This window comes from Malaclemys terrapin, chromosome 24 (assembly GCF_027887155.1).
Source record: "Malaclemys terrapin pileata isolate rMalTer1 chromosome 24, rMalTer1.hap1, whole genome shotgun sequence".
In the NCBI taxonomy this organism is placed as follows: domain Eukaryota; kingdom Metazoa; phylum Chordata; order Testudines; family Emydidae; genus Malaclemys; species Malaclemys terrapin.
The window spans coordinates 5500526-5517460 of NC_071528.1; the positions used below are offsets into that span (position 1 = coordinate 5500526).

The 16935-nt window shown below is 46.4% G+C and overlaps 1 protein-coding gene across 1 annotated transcript; it reads right to left on the reverse strand.

Annotated features, from left to right (window-relative positions):
* Positions 1 to 3523: 3523 nt before the first annotated feature.
* LOC128828804 (cytochrome b-c1 complex subunit 10) lies at positions 3524 to 10475 on the reverse strand. The gene is made up of 3 exons (XM_054013760.1): positions 10357 to 10475; positions 8250 to 8392; positions 3524 to 3797 (listed from the first exon to the last, which is right to left on the reverse strand). Exons 1-2 carry the CDS (start codon positions 10458 to 10460, stop codon positions 8272 to 8274), a joined length of 225 nt encoding a protein of 74 aa, XP_053869735.1. The 5' UTR covers positions 10461 to 10475; the 3' UTR covers positions 3524 to 3797; positions 8250 to 8271.
* Positions 10476 to 16935: the final 6460 nt, after the last annotated feature.

The window sequence follows — 16935 nt, forward strand, 5'->3', positions numbered from 1 at the left end:
TCCTAGCCAGGGATTTGTCAAGCCGGGCCTTAAAAACCTCTAAAGGATGGAGATTCCACCACCTCCCTAGGGAACCCATTCCAGTGCTTCACCACCCTCCTAGTAAAATAGTGTTTCCTAACATCCAACCTAAACCTCCCCCACTGCAACTTGAGACCATTGCTCCTTGTTCTGTCATCTGCCACCACTGAGAACAGCTGAGCTCCATCCTCTTTGGAACCCCCCTTCACATCGTTGAAGGCTACTATCAAATCCCCCTTCACTCTTCTCTTCTTCAGACTAAATAAGCCCAGTTCCCTCAGCCTCTCCTCATAAGTCATGTGCCTCAGCCCCCTAATCATTTTCATTACCCTCCACTGGACTCTCCAATTTGTCCACATCCCTTCTGTAGTGGGGGGACCAAAACTGGACAATACTCCAGGTGTGGCTTCACCAGTGCCGAATAGAGGGCAATAATCACTTCCCTCGATTTGCTGGCAATGCTCCTGCTAATACAGCCCAATATGCTGTTGGCGATCTTGGCAACAAGGGCACACTGCTGACTCATACAGCTTCTCATCCACTGTAATCCCCAAGTCCTTTTCTGCAAAACTGCTACTTAGCCAGTCAGTCCCCAGCCTGTAGCGGTGCATGGGATTCTTCCATCTTAAGTGCAGGACTGAGGCAAAAAAAGCATTGAGTACTTCAGCTGTTTCCACATCATCTGTCACTACCCCATTCAGTAAGGGTCCCACACTTTCCCTGACTTTCTTCTTGTTATGCTTCACATCCCTTGCTACCAGCAACTCCAATTGTGCTTTGGCCTTCCTGATTACATCCCTGCATGCTCAAGCAATATTTTTATACTCCTCCCTAGTCATCTGTCCAAATATTCACTTTTGTAAGCTTCCTTTTTGAGTTTAAGCTCACCGAAGATTTCACTGTTAAGCCCAGCTGGTCGCCTGCCATATTTGCTATTCTTTCTGCACAGCGGGATGGTTTGTTCCTGTGCACTCAATAAGGCTTCCTTAAAAATACAGCCAGCTCTCCTGGACTCCTTTCTCCCTCATATTAGCCTCCCAGGGGATCCTGCCCATCAGTTCCCTAAGGGAGTCTAAGTCTGCTTTTCTGAAGTCCAGGGTCCATATTTTGCTACTCTCCTTTCTTCTTTTTTTCAGGATCCTGAACTCAACCATCTCATGGTCACTGCTGCCTAGTTTGCCACCCACTTCTACTTCCCCTACCAATTCCTCCCTATTTGTAAGCAGCAGGTCAAGAGGAGCACAGCCCCTAGTTGGTTCCTCCAGCACTTGTACAAGGAAGTTGTCCAAAAACTTCCTGGATTGTCTGTGCATTGCTCTCCCAGCAGATGTCTGGGTGATTGAAGTCCCCCATTAGTACCAGGGCCTGTGATTTGGAAACTTCAGTTAGTTGTCCAAAGAAAGCCTCGTCTACCTCATCCTTCTGATCTGGTGGTCTATAGTACACGCCCACCATGGCATCACCCTTGTTGCTCTCACCTCTAAACTTAATCCAAAGACTCAACAGGCTTTTCTCCAGTTTCATACTGGAGCTCTAAGCAATCATACTGCTCTCTTACATACAATGCAACTCCTCCACACCCTTGGTCCCGTACCTGTCCTTCCTGAACAGTTTATACCCATTCATCACAGTGCTCCAGTCATGTGAACTGCCCCACTAAGTTTCTGTTATTCCAATCACATCATAATTCCTTGATTGTGCCAGGACTTCCAATTTTCCCTGCTTGTTTCCCAGGCTTCTTGCATTCATGTACATTCACCTAAGATAATTAGCTGATTACCCTACTTTCTCAGTATGAATCAGGTGGTTTTCCGTCTTGTACCCTCCTCCTTGTGTTTCCTCCCTGTATCCCACTTACCTCTGGGCTTAGGTCCCCACCCCCTGGCGAACCTAGTTCTATCGGATATCTTGTCCTATCAGATATCAGCAATAATATTTATAAGCATACCCATCATAGATATGTCATTAAACATGCAAAAACAGGTCAAATGGAGCAGAGAGGATTTCACTGCTTTGATTTCACAAAAAATACAGTATTGGAAAAAGCAGCAGAGTTTTAACAACAGAAGAGCATGCTAAAAACAGACTGCAGAGCTTCGGAGAGTTTTCTGGACTCAAATGGGGTGGTGGTACTTAAAGCTGCTGTTGCAAACAGCAATGTAAGGAATAAATAGCAGTAGTTCCAAGGAGCCCAAGCCACAGCCGCTCCCTCATGGCCTTAGTCTAGAGCTCTCAAGCTTTGCTGGACCACACACACACACACACACACACACACACCCCTACCTCCTCAGATGTGTTATTCCTCCCCCCACCCCTCGAGCATCAAAATTAGCTCCTCACTCCCTAGGCTTCTGCATGACACTCTTGGATCAGGCAGATCAGTCAAACATGGACAAATACTAAGAAACTTTTAAAACGGGAGTGGTTCTTTTGTAGAAAGCATCGAGAAAAAAATCTACCTTGAAAAGATACATGGCAGTTTTCAGGCACATTGGTTAAGTTTCCTTGGAGGTTATTGTGGTTAGAGACCTTATAATGATTGTGTACGGATTTTAATCTGCATTATACGGCTATAACTATGTTGAGTTAACACTGCTTCAGGAAGTCAGGTTCAGCATATTTAATTTCTTAGCCTTAATACTGCATCACTGGATGTCTGACATTTTTGTTTTTTCCCCCCTCTCTCTCAAGGATCCATTTAAATTAAATTGCTCAGGTGCTGGTCACTCTTCGCAGCCTGAAGTTCAGACCTGGACTTGCAATTTAAATCCTTCGGCCCTGAACTAAACAACACCTCAACAGCATCCAAATACAGATATATCTTCAAAATTGTTTAGTAAAGACTCCATTTAAGTAATTCACCATATGCAAGATTCTGAAGGGTAGAATTAAAGATTAAAACACAAAGAAAAACAGTGCTGCTGTGTATATATGCAAGAATAAGCCTTCATAAACGGTAATGGAAGAGGATATATTTTTAGTCTTGAGTAGTTAAGAAGACATTCTTGCCAAGTTTGAAGCTTTTGCTGTTTGACTTGAGAGCACAAAGGACTGGGCCACCACAAATCCTACCTCCATCTCCCTTTAACTGCTCAATCCATTTCCATCTAATAAGTGTTCTGGTATTACATTGTTCCCTCAAATTTATTTTTCACAAGGTAAGGTACACTAAATCAATTTAGTTGTATTGAAATAGCCAGTAGGATAGTGAAGTTTAAGTTATCTACACTAAGTCAGTGGAATCGATTGTTATGCTACTTTACAGCATCAATTACGGAAAGTTAACCATTAGAGGAGTCCACAGGTATTGGTTCCAGGTTACTGCAATAATGGTTTGAGGACCAGAGCCATTTCTCATAAATTTATGACTCACGAATGCAATAAGTTTAACATACACAACATAACCCAAGTGAGATGCCAAAGGCTGGTAATATGCAGCCCAAAGGAGATTTCATTCTTTAGAACAGCTTCCAAGAGGAAAAAGGTAAACATTTATCACAAAAGTTATTCAGTTTATGATTTATTTTGTACATCTGTTTTATGAATTCAGCCCATCAGAACGAGACCGCTTGTGAAAGTGACCCGGAAGCAAGTTCACACATTTGTGCAGTCAGTATGTTAAATTAAATTTGATTGTTCATAACTGTTCAGTAGAAGATAAAGTAACATCACAGCCTCTCCTGAAGTCCACAATGAGCATTTCAAATTCACATCAGACTAGGGTCTTCGAAAGGAAGAATGGATCCAATACACCCAGTCCAGCCCATAAATGCTGCCTACAATAAAAACAAACAGTTAATAAGCAACATTTCCTGCAAAGTGTCATGGCAGCCAGTGCAAAAGACTAAGATCTGAAAATTCAGAGATCTATGCACAAGGAGTTTCTAGCGACTCACAGACAAGTAAGGGAAACAAGAAGTACAGCTATGTCACTATTTTAAAAGTCTGTTTAATGACGATATGGAACCAGATAGGTGCCCTGTTTGCTTTGATATCGTAGAATCCTAGAAAGGGCTGGAAGGGACCTCAAAAGCTCATCAAGTCCTACCCCACACTGAGGCAGGAACAAGTAAACATAGACCATCCCTGACAGACCGAACCTGTTCTTGAAAATCTCCAATGTAGGGATTCCACAACTTCCCTTGGAAGCCTATTCCAGAACTTAACTACCCTTATAAATAGAAAGATTTTCCCTAATATCTAACCCAAGTCTCCCTTACTGCAGATTAAACCCATTACTTCTTGCCCTACCTTCAGCAGCCAGAACAAATGATCACAGTCCTCTATATAACAGCCCTTAACATATTTGAAAATAAGTTACCAGGGCCCACTTAAGTCTTCTTTCCTCAAGACTAAACGTGCCCAGTTTTCTAAAACTTATCCCAGTAAGTCTGATTTCAGACCTTTTATTGTATCTGGACTCTTTCCAGTTTGTCCACATCTTTCCTAAAGTGTGTCACCCAGAACTGGACACAGTACGCCAGCTGAGGCCTCACCGGTGCTGAGCAGAGCAGAACAATTACCTCCTTTGTCTTACATACAACACTGCTGTTAATACACCCCAGAATCATAGTAGCCTTTTTCACAACTGCATCACATTGTTGACTCATTTGATTTGTGAGCCACTATAACACCCAGATTCTTTTCAGCTGTACAACCACCAAGCCAGTTATTCCCAATTTGGTAATTGTGCATTTGCTTTTTCATTCCTTAATACCTTTGCACTTATCTTTATTGAATTTCATCTCGCTGATTTCAGACCAATACTCCAATTTATCAAGGTTCGTCTTAATTCTAATCCTATGCTCCAAAATACTAGCAACCCCTCCAAGCTTGATGTCACTTGCAAATGTTATAACCATACTCTCCACTCCATTATCGAACTCATTTATGAAAATATCGACTAGTACTGGACCCAGGACTGACCACTGTGGGACCACACTATGTATGTCCACCCTGTTTGATAGAAAATCATTGATCACTATTCTTTGAACATGGTCTTTCAACCAGTTGTGCACCCACCTTATAGTAACTTCATCTAGACCACACTTCACCAGCTAGCTTGCTTATGAGAATGTCATGCGGGACTGTGTCAAAATCAAGACATATCCTGTCTACAGCTTCCCCCCATCTAATAGGCTAGTCCTCCGAAGAAGGAAATAAGGGTGTTTGGCATGATTTATTCCTGACAAATCCATGTTGGCTATTCCCTATAACTCTATCATCTAGGTGCTTACAAATTGATGGTTTAATAATTTGTTCCAATATCTTTCCACTTATTAATGTTAGCCTGACTGTTCTATAATTCCTAAAGCCCTCTTTGTTCCCCCTTTTAGAAGATAGGAACTATGTTTGCTCTTCTCCAGTCCTCTGGAACCTCACCCATCCACCATGAGTTCTCAAAGATAATTGCCAGTAGTTCTGAGATTGCTTCAAGCTAATTCCTTAAGTACCCTAAGATTAATTTCATCAGACCCTGCTGACCTGAATACATCTAACTTATCTAAATATTCTTTAACCTTTCTCTCTCTCTATTTTCGGGTTTGTGTTCGTTCCTCTTATTGTTGAGTATCTGGTCACTATTAACCTTTTTCGTGAAGGCTGAAACAAAATAGGCATTAAACACCTCAGCCTTCTTGAGGTCATCGGTTATTAGCTCTCATTCCCTGTTAAGTAGAGAGAGGGCCTATACTTTCCTTCATCATTCTCTTGTTCTTAGTGTATTTAAATTACCTTTTCTTATTGCCTTTTATGTCCCTTGCTAGGTCTAACTCATTTTGTCCTTACATGCGTGTGCTATTCTTTTATACTCCTCCTTAGCAATTTGTCAGTGTTTCCACCTTTTGTAGGATTCCTTTTTGATGTTCAGGTCATTAAGGCACTCCTGATGGAGTCACATTGGCCTCTTACTATTCTTATCTTTCCTTCACATAGGTGTGGTTTTGAGTTGTGTGCTTAATGTCCTAGAGACTGCCAGCTCTCCTGAACTCCTTTATCCTTTACATTTGCTCCCCATAGGATCTTACCTACCAGTTCTCTGTGTTTGTTAAAGTCTGGTTTTTTGAAGTCCATTGTCCTTATACTGCTGCTCTTGCTCATTCCTTTAATTAGAAATCATGAAATCTGTAATTTCATGATCACTTTCACCCAAATTGCCTTCCACTTTCAGATTCACAACCAATTTCTCCCTATTCTTACAACTGTAGATCACTCTTCTGTTTCTAAATACAACATGTATAATAGGAGTTGAATATGACCCATGTGAATGCCATTAATTCAACATGTTCCTGAAACTATAATTCACATTCACCCACTTCCATGTATTTACTGCCCAACACCCTTTTTTTAAATGGAGTAAAGCCTTATTACATAAATTAGGTACTGCAGCCCAACTTTAGAGCATTTCCATTAACAGGCTTAGCAGTTAGTATAGCAAGTGACTGTGAATGTTAATGCATTAAGTTTCCTAGAGCAATTTATCAACTTTCATAAATAAATTAATCCCACATTAACACTCTAGCCCCCATTATGGAGTGGTGTCTTTTTTCCCCCATGAAGCTGCTAATGGAACTTGCACTTTTGTTAAATGTTTTGACATAGGGGAATGCACAAAAATGAACCATTCTCTCTTACAAATACCTCTGACAAAGGATAAGATTTTCCTTTTAAAGAAAAAAGGCAATTTTTTCTAGTTTCTAATGTGTTCTGTGTTTTCAGACTCTCAAATCCCCTCACAATCAATAGTGTTTAATAAAAGGAGATTCTCTCAAGATGCCATAGGATCAAGCACTATAAATACACATGAAATAAATACCATGATGCCGAACTCCCCCCAGACCACTGTTTCTCAACCTTTTCAGGTTGGTGATTGCTTATTCCAAGAGAAATGTTCACAATACCTTTACTATAAAAAAAGAATAAATAGTGTGACAACATTAAACCTACATAATTTGCATGTGTTCCAAAAGGTTGCTTGCTATGGAAGCATGTGCAGGGAGAGAGACTCTCTTTGCTTTAGATTGCAAGAAAACGTTCAATGTCTCACAACCCCCTTGATTGCCTTTTGTGACCCATCAGTTGGGAAACACTGCTTTAGATTTATGGCGTGTCAGTCAATGACCAAGAATGGTCAATATGCTGTAAAAGCTTAAGTGAAGCATGTTTCTTTTCCATCTCTTAGTATGTTATATGAAATAAAGAGCTTTTAACTGGAAAAAAGTATCCACGTTGTCCCTGTCCAGGAAGCTGGTTACACCTGTAAGGTCTTCTAGCCAAGACTAGAGGCAAATGGGTCTATTAAAAGAAGCCCTACAACAACAACACAGAAATTGTACTTTGAAGAGATTATTTTAATCCCATGAATTGATACAATAGGAATGTATTTACCAACACAGTCTTCTTACTAGGTATGTGTATTGCTAAACCTCAGCCTCTAACCAGATCTTGAATCCTAGCTTTGATATTCACAAATAGATGTAGTGACCTCTAATTTGTTGCAATATGGAACAACAGTTCTGTTTTTTTTTATAAGGCATTTGGCTAATACTGTCCTGAATTGCTTTCAATTCTATAAATAAATTCATTTGTTTCTATTTCTTTCCTAAGTTCTAAAACTTTCAAGCTACTCCATTCAGTACTGTAGGAACTGAAAGAGATGGATAGGGTGAGGAAGTTAAATACACATCAGCTCAGAACATGCAATGCACATATTTCTCAGAATAGCACGTTACAAAGAGACTTGTGATTACTATGAGCTCCTCTGTAGAAGTTGTACAGCACTTAGAAGCTATAAAGTGTTAGTTAATCCTGCCAACTCCCTTGTGATATATGTATTCTCTATTTTAGAGCTGGTAACACTTACGCTAATAAAAATCCACTAGACCACACTGGCTCACTCTGAAAAATAATGCAATTTAAAAGAATGTAATAATGTAATCTAAAATGAAACTGGCTAGTTTCTACTAAGGTACACTGATAGCATATCTGAGCTGGGCAAGTTCTTATCAAGATTATTGTCATGATGCCATTTCTTACTTTCAGTACCAGAAAGACAATTACATGATAAAGTGCAACAGTTCTCTTTGGGGACTAGCTTTTGGACAGAATATTTAGTTTCAAATTGCTGGATTCTATATTGGAGGTCACATCAAATGGCATGTAACAATAAAATGTATGCATGTTATTTCTGATAAGTACAGGACAAAAAAAAAAAAAAAAAAAAAACTTACCATTAGAGGGAAGAGCAGCAGCTTAATCATCTTTCTTAAACTTGCCATTAATGTAGGGAACATAGTCAAGGATCAGTCTCCAGTCTGTCGCCCACACCAATCCCACAGCGCCTACGGTGCCCCATGTGGTCAATGTGGGGGTCCTGTAGAACACAGACACAACCACGCCTCTTCTACATATCTAAATGTTTGTCAGCTTCTTTAGCAATAAGCACTTGCCAAAGCTGTTTACTCAAGAAGGAATCTTAGCTGCAATCTTGAAGAGAAAGTCACACAGTTAGACCCAAGTCTACCTGCATCTTGGCAGGGGGGTAGACAGATAACCCTTGCAGTCCCTTCTAACCCTATGATTCTCCCTCAGGGTTACGCTTAACCTGATGCTAGAAAATTAGAAATAGTGCCCTTATCTGTGTATCATTTCTGCTCCCCCCCCCTATTTACAGTCCACTCAGCTTGGTTTATTTCTGCTGGCCCATACTTATCTGTATGCAGTGGTGTTGTAGCCATGTCGGTCCCAGAATGTTAGACAGACAAAGCTGTCTCTCTCACCAACAGAAGTTGGTCCAATAAAAGATTATCTCACCCACCTTGTCATGCTTATTTGTAGTCAGTTTCTGGTTCTCCTACACTAGCCCAGCACTGCAGGGTTTGGGTTGGAAACATTGTACAGGAATATCTAAACCCCTGCATCTCGCTAGAGATGATCAAGCCAGAAAACAGTCTGGGCCAAATTATATTTCAACATGGTTAGACGTTCATAGATTCTAAGGCTAGATGATACTACCGTGATCATCTAGTCTAACCTCCTGCATAACACGGAACTTCCTCAAAATAATTTCTGTTTGAAATGTGTTGTACCTTAGGCAGAGAGAAAGCTAGGGTTAGGAAACTATGTTTTAGCCTATTTAACGCACAGTTTGACTCACTCAATGTTAGCTGGGTAGCATATTTAGAACTGGAGCCAGGACTTATATTAGCTGAACTAAAGGAAGTAGAGTTGTTTCACAATAGGACACTGACAATAGCAAAATTGCCTGTAATTTTTCCCTCACCTCAAATTAGCAGCTCTGACCACATTCTAGAACAGGGGTGGGCCAGATCTGGCCCGTCTAACATTTCTGTCCAGCCCGCCAGCTCTTTGGCTGCCCCCTCACGATCTCTGGGCCACTAAAAGTCCAACGGTGCAGAAGGCGCTCAGGCAGGTAGCCTACCTGCCATGGCCCCACTCCGATCCCGGAACCGGCCAGCTCTGCGTGCCCCACGTGGGGGGGGGGAGGGGAGGGAGACGTCTCTGTGCGCTGCCCCCACCCCCAGCACCGGAAACCAATGGGAGCTGCGGGGACAGTGCTTGCGGGCGCAGGCAGCTCATGGAGACCCACTGCCCCCCTGCCAAGAGGCACACAGAGACATGCCAGCAGCAGCCGGGAGCTGTCTGTGGTAAGCACCTCCCGGCCAGAGCGTGCACCTTGCACCCCAATCCCATGCCCCAGCCCAGAGCCCCTCCTGCACCAAACTCCCTCCCAGAGCCCATTAATATGGTAGAAACGTGCAGCCCGTGACAACTTACCAACATTTGTGAGGTGGCCCCCCCTGCAAAAGTTATTGCCCACCCCTGTGCTGGAAGCTAAATTAAGAAACAGCATCAGGTGTATCAAGTATTTTACATTAGCAGGCTACCCAATCTGCCCATCAGTCTTTGCCAACAGACACCAAGGTGGCGGAGTTTGAGAGTCATGACTCGACCTCACTTATCAGCGCTTCCTGTCATCTCCGGGGAACGCTGCATCCCAGGTACGGTTTTTTTTTAGCACATCCAGTTTAGATTTTCTCTTTTATCTCAACCTCTCCCCGGGTCGCTGCCCAATGACCAGCCGGGCTCTAACCGCTTCTCCTGGTCTTTCACCTCCGCTCTCTGCCCCGAGAAGCGAACTGCAGAGCGGGAGGCGGGCGCGGGCTGGTCACACCCGCTCTGCCCCGGACCCGCCACCCCGCAGCCGCGAGAAGGGGAGGGGGAGGGGGGGCTCGTGCCCAGCCCCCCGCAGCGGCTCCAGGCAGGGCCCCAGGGAAGTGACAGGGGCCCGGGGGGGGGGTCCCGGGGGGGACTCACCAGTTCCGGAGCAGCTGGGCGTAGCGGGGCCCCATGAGCTTGTTCAGCATCCTGCTCCCAGCCCAGCCTCGGCCGCCGGCCTCAAAGTCACCCCGTCTACGCATGCGCCCGCGACGCGGCCCCACGCAGGACCCGCCCTGCCTGCCCTAGCGGCTGCCTGAACGTCTGGGCCCTGCGCCGCAGAGCCGTGAAGGACCCCGCCCACCCCCGGCTGGGCAGGGCCGCCCTTGACGCTGCCTGATCAGAAATAACAACAGGGAGTCTGGTGGCACCTTCAAGACTAACCGATTTATTTGGGCATAAGCTTTCGTGGGTAAAAACCTCACTGCATCCGAAGAAGTGAGGTTTTTACCCACGAAAGCTTATGCCCAAATAAATCGGTTAGTCTTGAAGGTGCCACCAGACCCCTTGTTGTTATTGTAGATACAGACTAACACGGCTACCCCCCGATACTTGATCAGAAATAGTCATCTACATGATTAATTAGGGTGATAAATTCGAGTCACCCTCGAGCTCCCATTTACTCTCCCATCCCCCTTAGCCAAACAACGGCCACGTCTCCCCGGCCCCCCTTTAACATCTATTTCCCCCACAGTCACCAGTCTCCTGCCAGTGCAAGAAGCTCCAGCCTGCTAGCCAATTTGAGCCCTTGAATTGGCTGCCTGCTCCCATTCCCTGCCCCCCGGGGCAGAAAAATCAATCCGAGATTCTGCAGGAAGCAGCTGGAGGTCTTTCCCCTTCCCCCTCAGGAGCTCACACCCTTCTCACTGAGCTGCACAGGCAGGGGCGGCTCCAGCATTTCTGCCGCCCCAAGCAAAAGAAAAAAAAAAAAAAAAAAAAAAGCCACGATCACAATCGCGACCGGCAGCAGCAATTGGGAAAAAAAAAAGCCGCGATCGGCAGCGGCGGCAGTTCAGCGGCAGGTCCTTCACTCCTAGAGAGAGTGAGGGACCTGCCGCCCCCGAATTGCCGCACGTGCTGCCCCTCTCCCTTGGCCACCCCAAGCACCTGCTTGTTAAGCTGGTGCCTGGAGCCGGCCCTGTGCACAGGCCCCCTCCCTCCTGTGAGCAACGGGGTCAGGATGGCTCCCTGCTCCCCCATGCCATTCAGCACCTGGCCTGGAAAGGGGCCGAAGAGAGTGAAAAAACCCTGGAGCTGCCCCCCCACCAGCCTGGAAGGGGAGGAGGGGATGCCACTGCAGCCCCCCAGGCCTGGGAGAGCAGGAGTGAAGAATCCTAGGAGGAGCAGAGTTGAGGCTGGAGGCTGAACTGATGTGGGACTCATGTTGGAATTTGGGGGTGGTGGTGATTAATAGGGTTGACGTGAAAGTTGGGGACAGAATTCATTACTGGTTAGATGTGGGGGTGAAAGCTCCTGCAGCAGGGGCCAAAATCACCCGCCCAATGTATTTGCCAGAAGGGGCAGCGCTGATTGTCCCACACACTGGGGATGGGCAGGGGGAGTTCAGCAACCAATATAGTCTTTTTTAAAAAAATCCTGAAATTAAGCTATTTGGGGTTTGGCTCATGATCTTTGATCTCCTGAAGTTGGCTGTATTGCTCTCCAAATAACCAGAGTGCGGGCACTTCTCACACATCGCATCAATTGATCGGACATGCCAACCCCAATAACCTTGGGCCCATCAGAATCACATCCAGCATCACTGTCTCTGATTAGCTGAATCCCCACTCCCGTTAACTAAACCCTCCTCCCCAAACTGATGTCATCTCCCCTCACGTGGGGCCAAAGTCACTTTCCTGATCGCCGCCCTGATTATCCAAACCCATTGCCTATACCCTCTTCTCTGAACTGCAGTCACTTCTCCTCCCCTTCCCTTCCTACTGCCATGGCTACACCCTGTTAGCCCTGTTCCCTCTCGGGTACCACCCTCAGGACTTGCTGTTATGAAAATTCCCTCATGGCCATATCCCACCCCAGGCAAATCCCTTTCTCTGGGTAGCTCATCTAGTCAACCAGACATAATTTAACCAAATCTCCCTTTTTTGGGGGGGAGGGGGGTAGAAAATTGGCAGCATGTGACCTCCAGAAGAAGAAAGAGGAGAACCCATGTACCCCAATGCAGCTAGAGGTAAAAAACTGTTTTCAGGCTCTCTGCCCAGGTACTACAGCCGAGAATAGTTTGGAAGAGTCATCTGAGGGAAGGGATCAGAAGGGGACCCCATCGACCGGAAGGTATGGGATGCATTGTCCTAGGGATGGGGGTTCCATGACCACCACTCCCAAGAGGAGGAGACGGGTGATGGCGGTCGAGGACTCCCTCCTAAGGGGGATGGAGTCATCCATCCGCAGTCCAGACCGGGAAACTCAAGAAGTGTGCTGCTTGCCTGGAGCTATAATTCAGGATGTGATGGAGTGTCTGCCGAGACTGATCAAGCCCTCAGACTGCTACCCCTTCCTACTTCTCCACATGGGCACCAATGATGCTACCAAGAATGACCTTGAGCAGGTACTGCTCTGGGAAGAAGGATAAAGGAGTTTGAGGCGCAAGTCATGTTCTCGTCCATCCTCCTTGTTGAAGGAAAAGGCCCAGGTAGGGACCATCGAATTGTGGAATTAAATGCGTGGTTGCTCAGGTGGTGTCGGAGAGAGTGCTTTGGATTCTTTGACCATGGCATGTTGTTTCAGAAAGGATTGCGAGGAAGAGATGGGATCCACCTAACGAAGAGGGGGAAGAGCATCTTCGTAGGCAAGCTTGCTAACCTAGTGAGTAGGGCTTTAAACTAGGTTCGCCGGGGGATGGAGACCTAAGCCCTGAGGTAAGTGGGATACCGGGAGGAAGCACAAGGAGGAGAGTGCAATAGGGGAGGCCGCCTGATTCATACTGAGAAAGTAGGGCAATCAGCTAGTTAACTTAGGTACCTGTACATGAACGCAAGAAGCCTGGGAAACAAGCAGGAAGAATTGGAAGTCCTGGCACAGTCAAGGAACTATGATGTGATTGGAATAACAGACTTGGTAGGGTAACTCACATGACTGGAGTATTGTCATGGATGGTATAAACTGTTCAGGAAGGACAGGCGGGGGAGAAAAGGTGAAGAAGTTACACTGTATGTAAGAGAACAGTATGATTTCTCAGAGCTCCAGTATGAAACTGGAGAAAAGCTTGTTGAGTGTCTTTGGGTTAAGTTTAGAGTTGAGAGCAACAAGGGTGATGTCGTGGTGGGCATCTCCTGTAGACCATCAGACCAGGAGGATGAGGTAGACGAGACTTTCTTTGGACAATTAACAGAAGTTTCCAGATTACAGGCCCTGGTTCTCATGGGGGACTTCAATCACCCTGACATCTGCTGGGAGAGCAATACAGCAGTGCACAGACAATCCAGGAAGTTTTTGGAGTGTGTTGGGGACAACTTCCTGGTGCAGGTGCTGGAAGAACCAACTAGGGGCCATGATCTTCTTGTCCTGCTGCTCACAAACAGGGAAGAATTGGTAGGGGACATAGAAGTGGATGGCAACCTGGGCAGCAGGGACCATGAGATGTTCGAGTTCAGGATCCTGACGAAAGGAAGAAAGGAGACCAGCAGAATACAGACCCTGGATTTCAGAAAACCAGACTTTGACTCCGTCATGGAACTGATGGGCAGGATCCCCTGGGAGGCTAATATGAGGGAGAAAGGAGTCCAGGAGAGCTGGCTGTATTTTAAAGAAGACTTATTGAGGGTGCAGGAACAAACCATCCTGATGTGTAGAAAGAATAGTAAATATGGCAGCATACCAGCTGGGTTTAACAGAGAAATCTTCGGTGAGCTTAAACACAAAAAGGAAGCTTACAAGAAGTGGAAATTTGGTCAGATGACTAGGGAGGAGTATAAAAATATTGCTTGAGCCTGCAGGGGTGTAATCAGGAAGGCCAAAGCACAATTGGAATTGCAGCTAGCAAGGGATGTGAAGGGTAACAAGAAGGGTTTCTACAGGTATGTTAGCAACAAGAAGGTGATCAGGGAAAGTGTGGGACCCTTACTGAATGGGGGAGGCAACCAAGTGACAGATGATGTGGAAAAAGCTGAAGTACTCAATGCTTTTTTTGCCTCGGTCTTCACAGACAAGGTCAGCTTCGAGACTATTGCACTGGGCAGCACAGCATGGGGAGGAGGTGAGCAGCCCTCAGGGGCGAAAGAACAGGTTAAGGCAGGGGTGGGCAAACTTTTTGGCTTGAGGGCCACATTGGAGAATAGAAATTGTATGGCGGGCCATGAATGCTCAAAAAATTGGGGTTGGGGTGAGGACATGTCCCTTCTCTGGCTCCTATCCGTGGAGCGGCCCCCGACCCTGCCAGAGCGGGGCCATGCAGCTGCTTCCAGGAGCTGCATGGTGCGTCTCCTGCCCCGGCGCCCCAGCTGGAGCGCTGGAGCAGGGCCGAGCTGTGTGGTGTGGCCCCCGACCCGGCCCCTGAGCTGGAGCGGGGCCAAGGAGCATGGTGCAGTCCCCACCTGGTGCGGGGCCAAGCCACGTGATGCGGCCCTCGACCCGGTGTTCCGTGTAGAGTGGGGCCGAGCCGCGTGGCACAGCCCCCGACCCGGTGCCCCGGCTGGAGCGCTGGAGCAGGGCAAGCCCCAGACCCCGCTCCCCAGCAGGAGCTCACGGCCCGGCTTAAAACATCTCACAGGCCAGATTCAGCCCACAGTCCATAGTTTGCCCACCTCTGGGTTAAGGACTATTTAGAAAAGCTGTACGTGCACGAGTCCATGGGGCCAGATGCAATGCATCCGAGGGTGCTGAGGGAGTTGGCTGATGTGATTTCAGAGCCATTGGCCATTATCTTTGAAAACTCATGGTGATCGGGGGAGGTCTTGGATAATTGGAAAAAGGCAAATATAGTGCCCATATTTTAAAAAGGGAAGAAAGAGAACCTGGGGAACTACAGACCGGTCAGCCTCATGTCAGTCCCTGGCAAAATCATGGAGCAAGTCCTCAAGGAATCCATTTTGAAGCACTTGGAGGAGAGGAAGGTGATCAGGAACAGTCAACATGGATTCACCAAGGGCAAGTCATGCCTGACCAACCTGATTGCCTTCTACGATGAGCTAACTGGCTCTGTGGATATGGGGAATGCGGTGACTGTGATATACCTTGACTTTAGCAAAGCTTTTGATACGGTCTCCCACAGTATTCTTGCCAGCAAGTTAAAGAAGTATGGATTGGATGAATGGACTATAAGGTGGATAGAAAGTTGGCTGGATTGTCGGGCTCAACGGGTAGCAATCAATGGCTCGATGTCTAGTTGGCAGCTGGTATTAAGCAGAGTGCCCCAGGGGTTGGTCATGGGGCCAGTTTTGTTCAACATCTTTATTAATGATCTGGATAATGGGATGAATTGCACCCTCAGCAAGTTCGCGGATGACACTAAGCTCGGGGGGAGAGGTAGATACGCTGGAGAGTAGGGATAGGGTCCAGAGTGACCTAGACAAATTGGAGGATTGGGCCAAAAGCAATCTGATGAGGTTCAACAAGGACAAGTGCAGAGTCCTGCACTTAGGACGGAAGAATCCCATGCACCGCTACAGGCTGGGGACTGACTGGCTAAGTGGCAGTTCTGCAGAAAAGGACCTGGAGATTACAGTGGACGAGAAGCTGGATATGAGTCATCAGTGTGTCCTCGTTGATGAGAAGGCCAATGGCATATTGGGCTGTATTAGTAGGAGCATTGCCAGCAGATTGAGGGAAGTGATTATTCCCCTCTATTCCGCACTGGTGCAGCCACACGTGGAGTATTGCGTCCAGTTTTGGTCCCCCCACTACAGAAGGGATGTGGACAAATTGGAGAGAGTCCAGTGGAGGGCAATGAAAATTATTAGGGGCTGAGCACATGACTTATGAGGAGAGGCTGAGGGAACTGGGGTTATTTAGTCTGCAGAAGAGAAGAGAGGTGGGATTTGATACCAGCCTTCAACTACCTGAAGGGGGGTTCCAAAGAGGATGGAGCGCGGCTGTTGTCAGTGGTGGCAGATGACAGAACAAGGAGCAATGGTCTCAAGTTGCAGTGGGGGAGGTCTAGGTTGGATATTAGGAAACACTATTTCACTAGGAGGGTGGTGAAGCACTGGAATGGGTTCCCTAGGGAGGTGGTGGAATCGCCTTCCTTAGGAGTTTTTAAGGCCTGGCTTGACAAAGCCCTGGCTGGGATGATTTAGTTGGGGTTGGTCCTGCTTTGAGCAGGGGGTGGGACTAGGTGACCTCCTGAGGTCTCTTCCAGCCCTGATATTCTATGATTCTATTGCTGTCCATCATGTGACACAGCCAACCAAGGGCAGGTTTTTACTGCTGGTGAAACTAAACTAAATCATTTCTAGTCATCGACCAAGGAATCTACAAGTCCCACCAAATAAAACAACTGGATGTATTTAGATTGTGCACAAAGCACATTAGTAAATGTGCATGTGTAACCCACTCAGGGTGGCGCTCTGTCCCCCTCGAATGGTAGCTGGGCCATATGTAAGGGGCAATAAGCCTGCTGCAGAGTTGGCTAACAGAGCTAGGACCTTCAGCTCAGGCCGGAGAGGCTCGCTCTTTAAGGGTATGTCTACACTACGGGATTAATTCGAATTTGGGCAACAGATT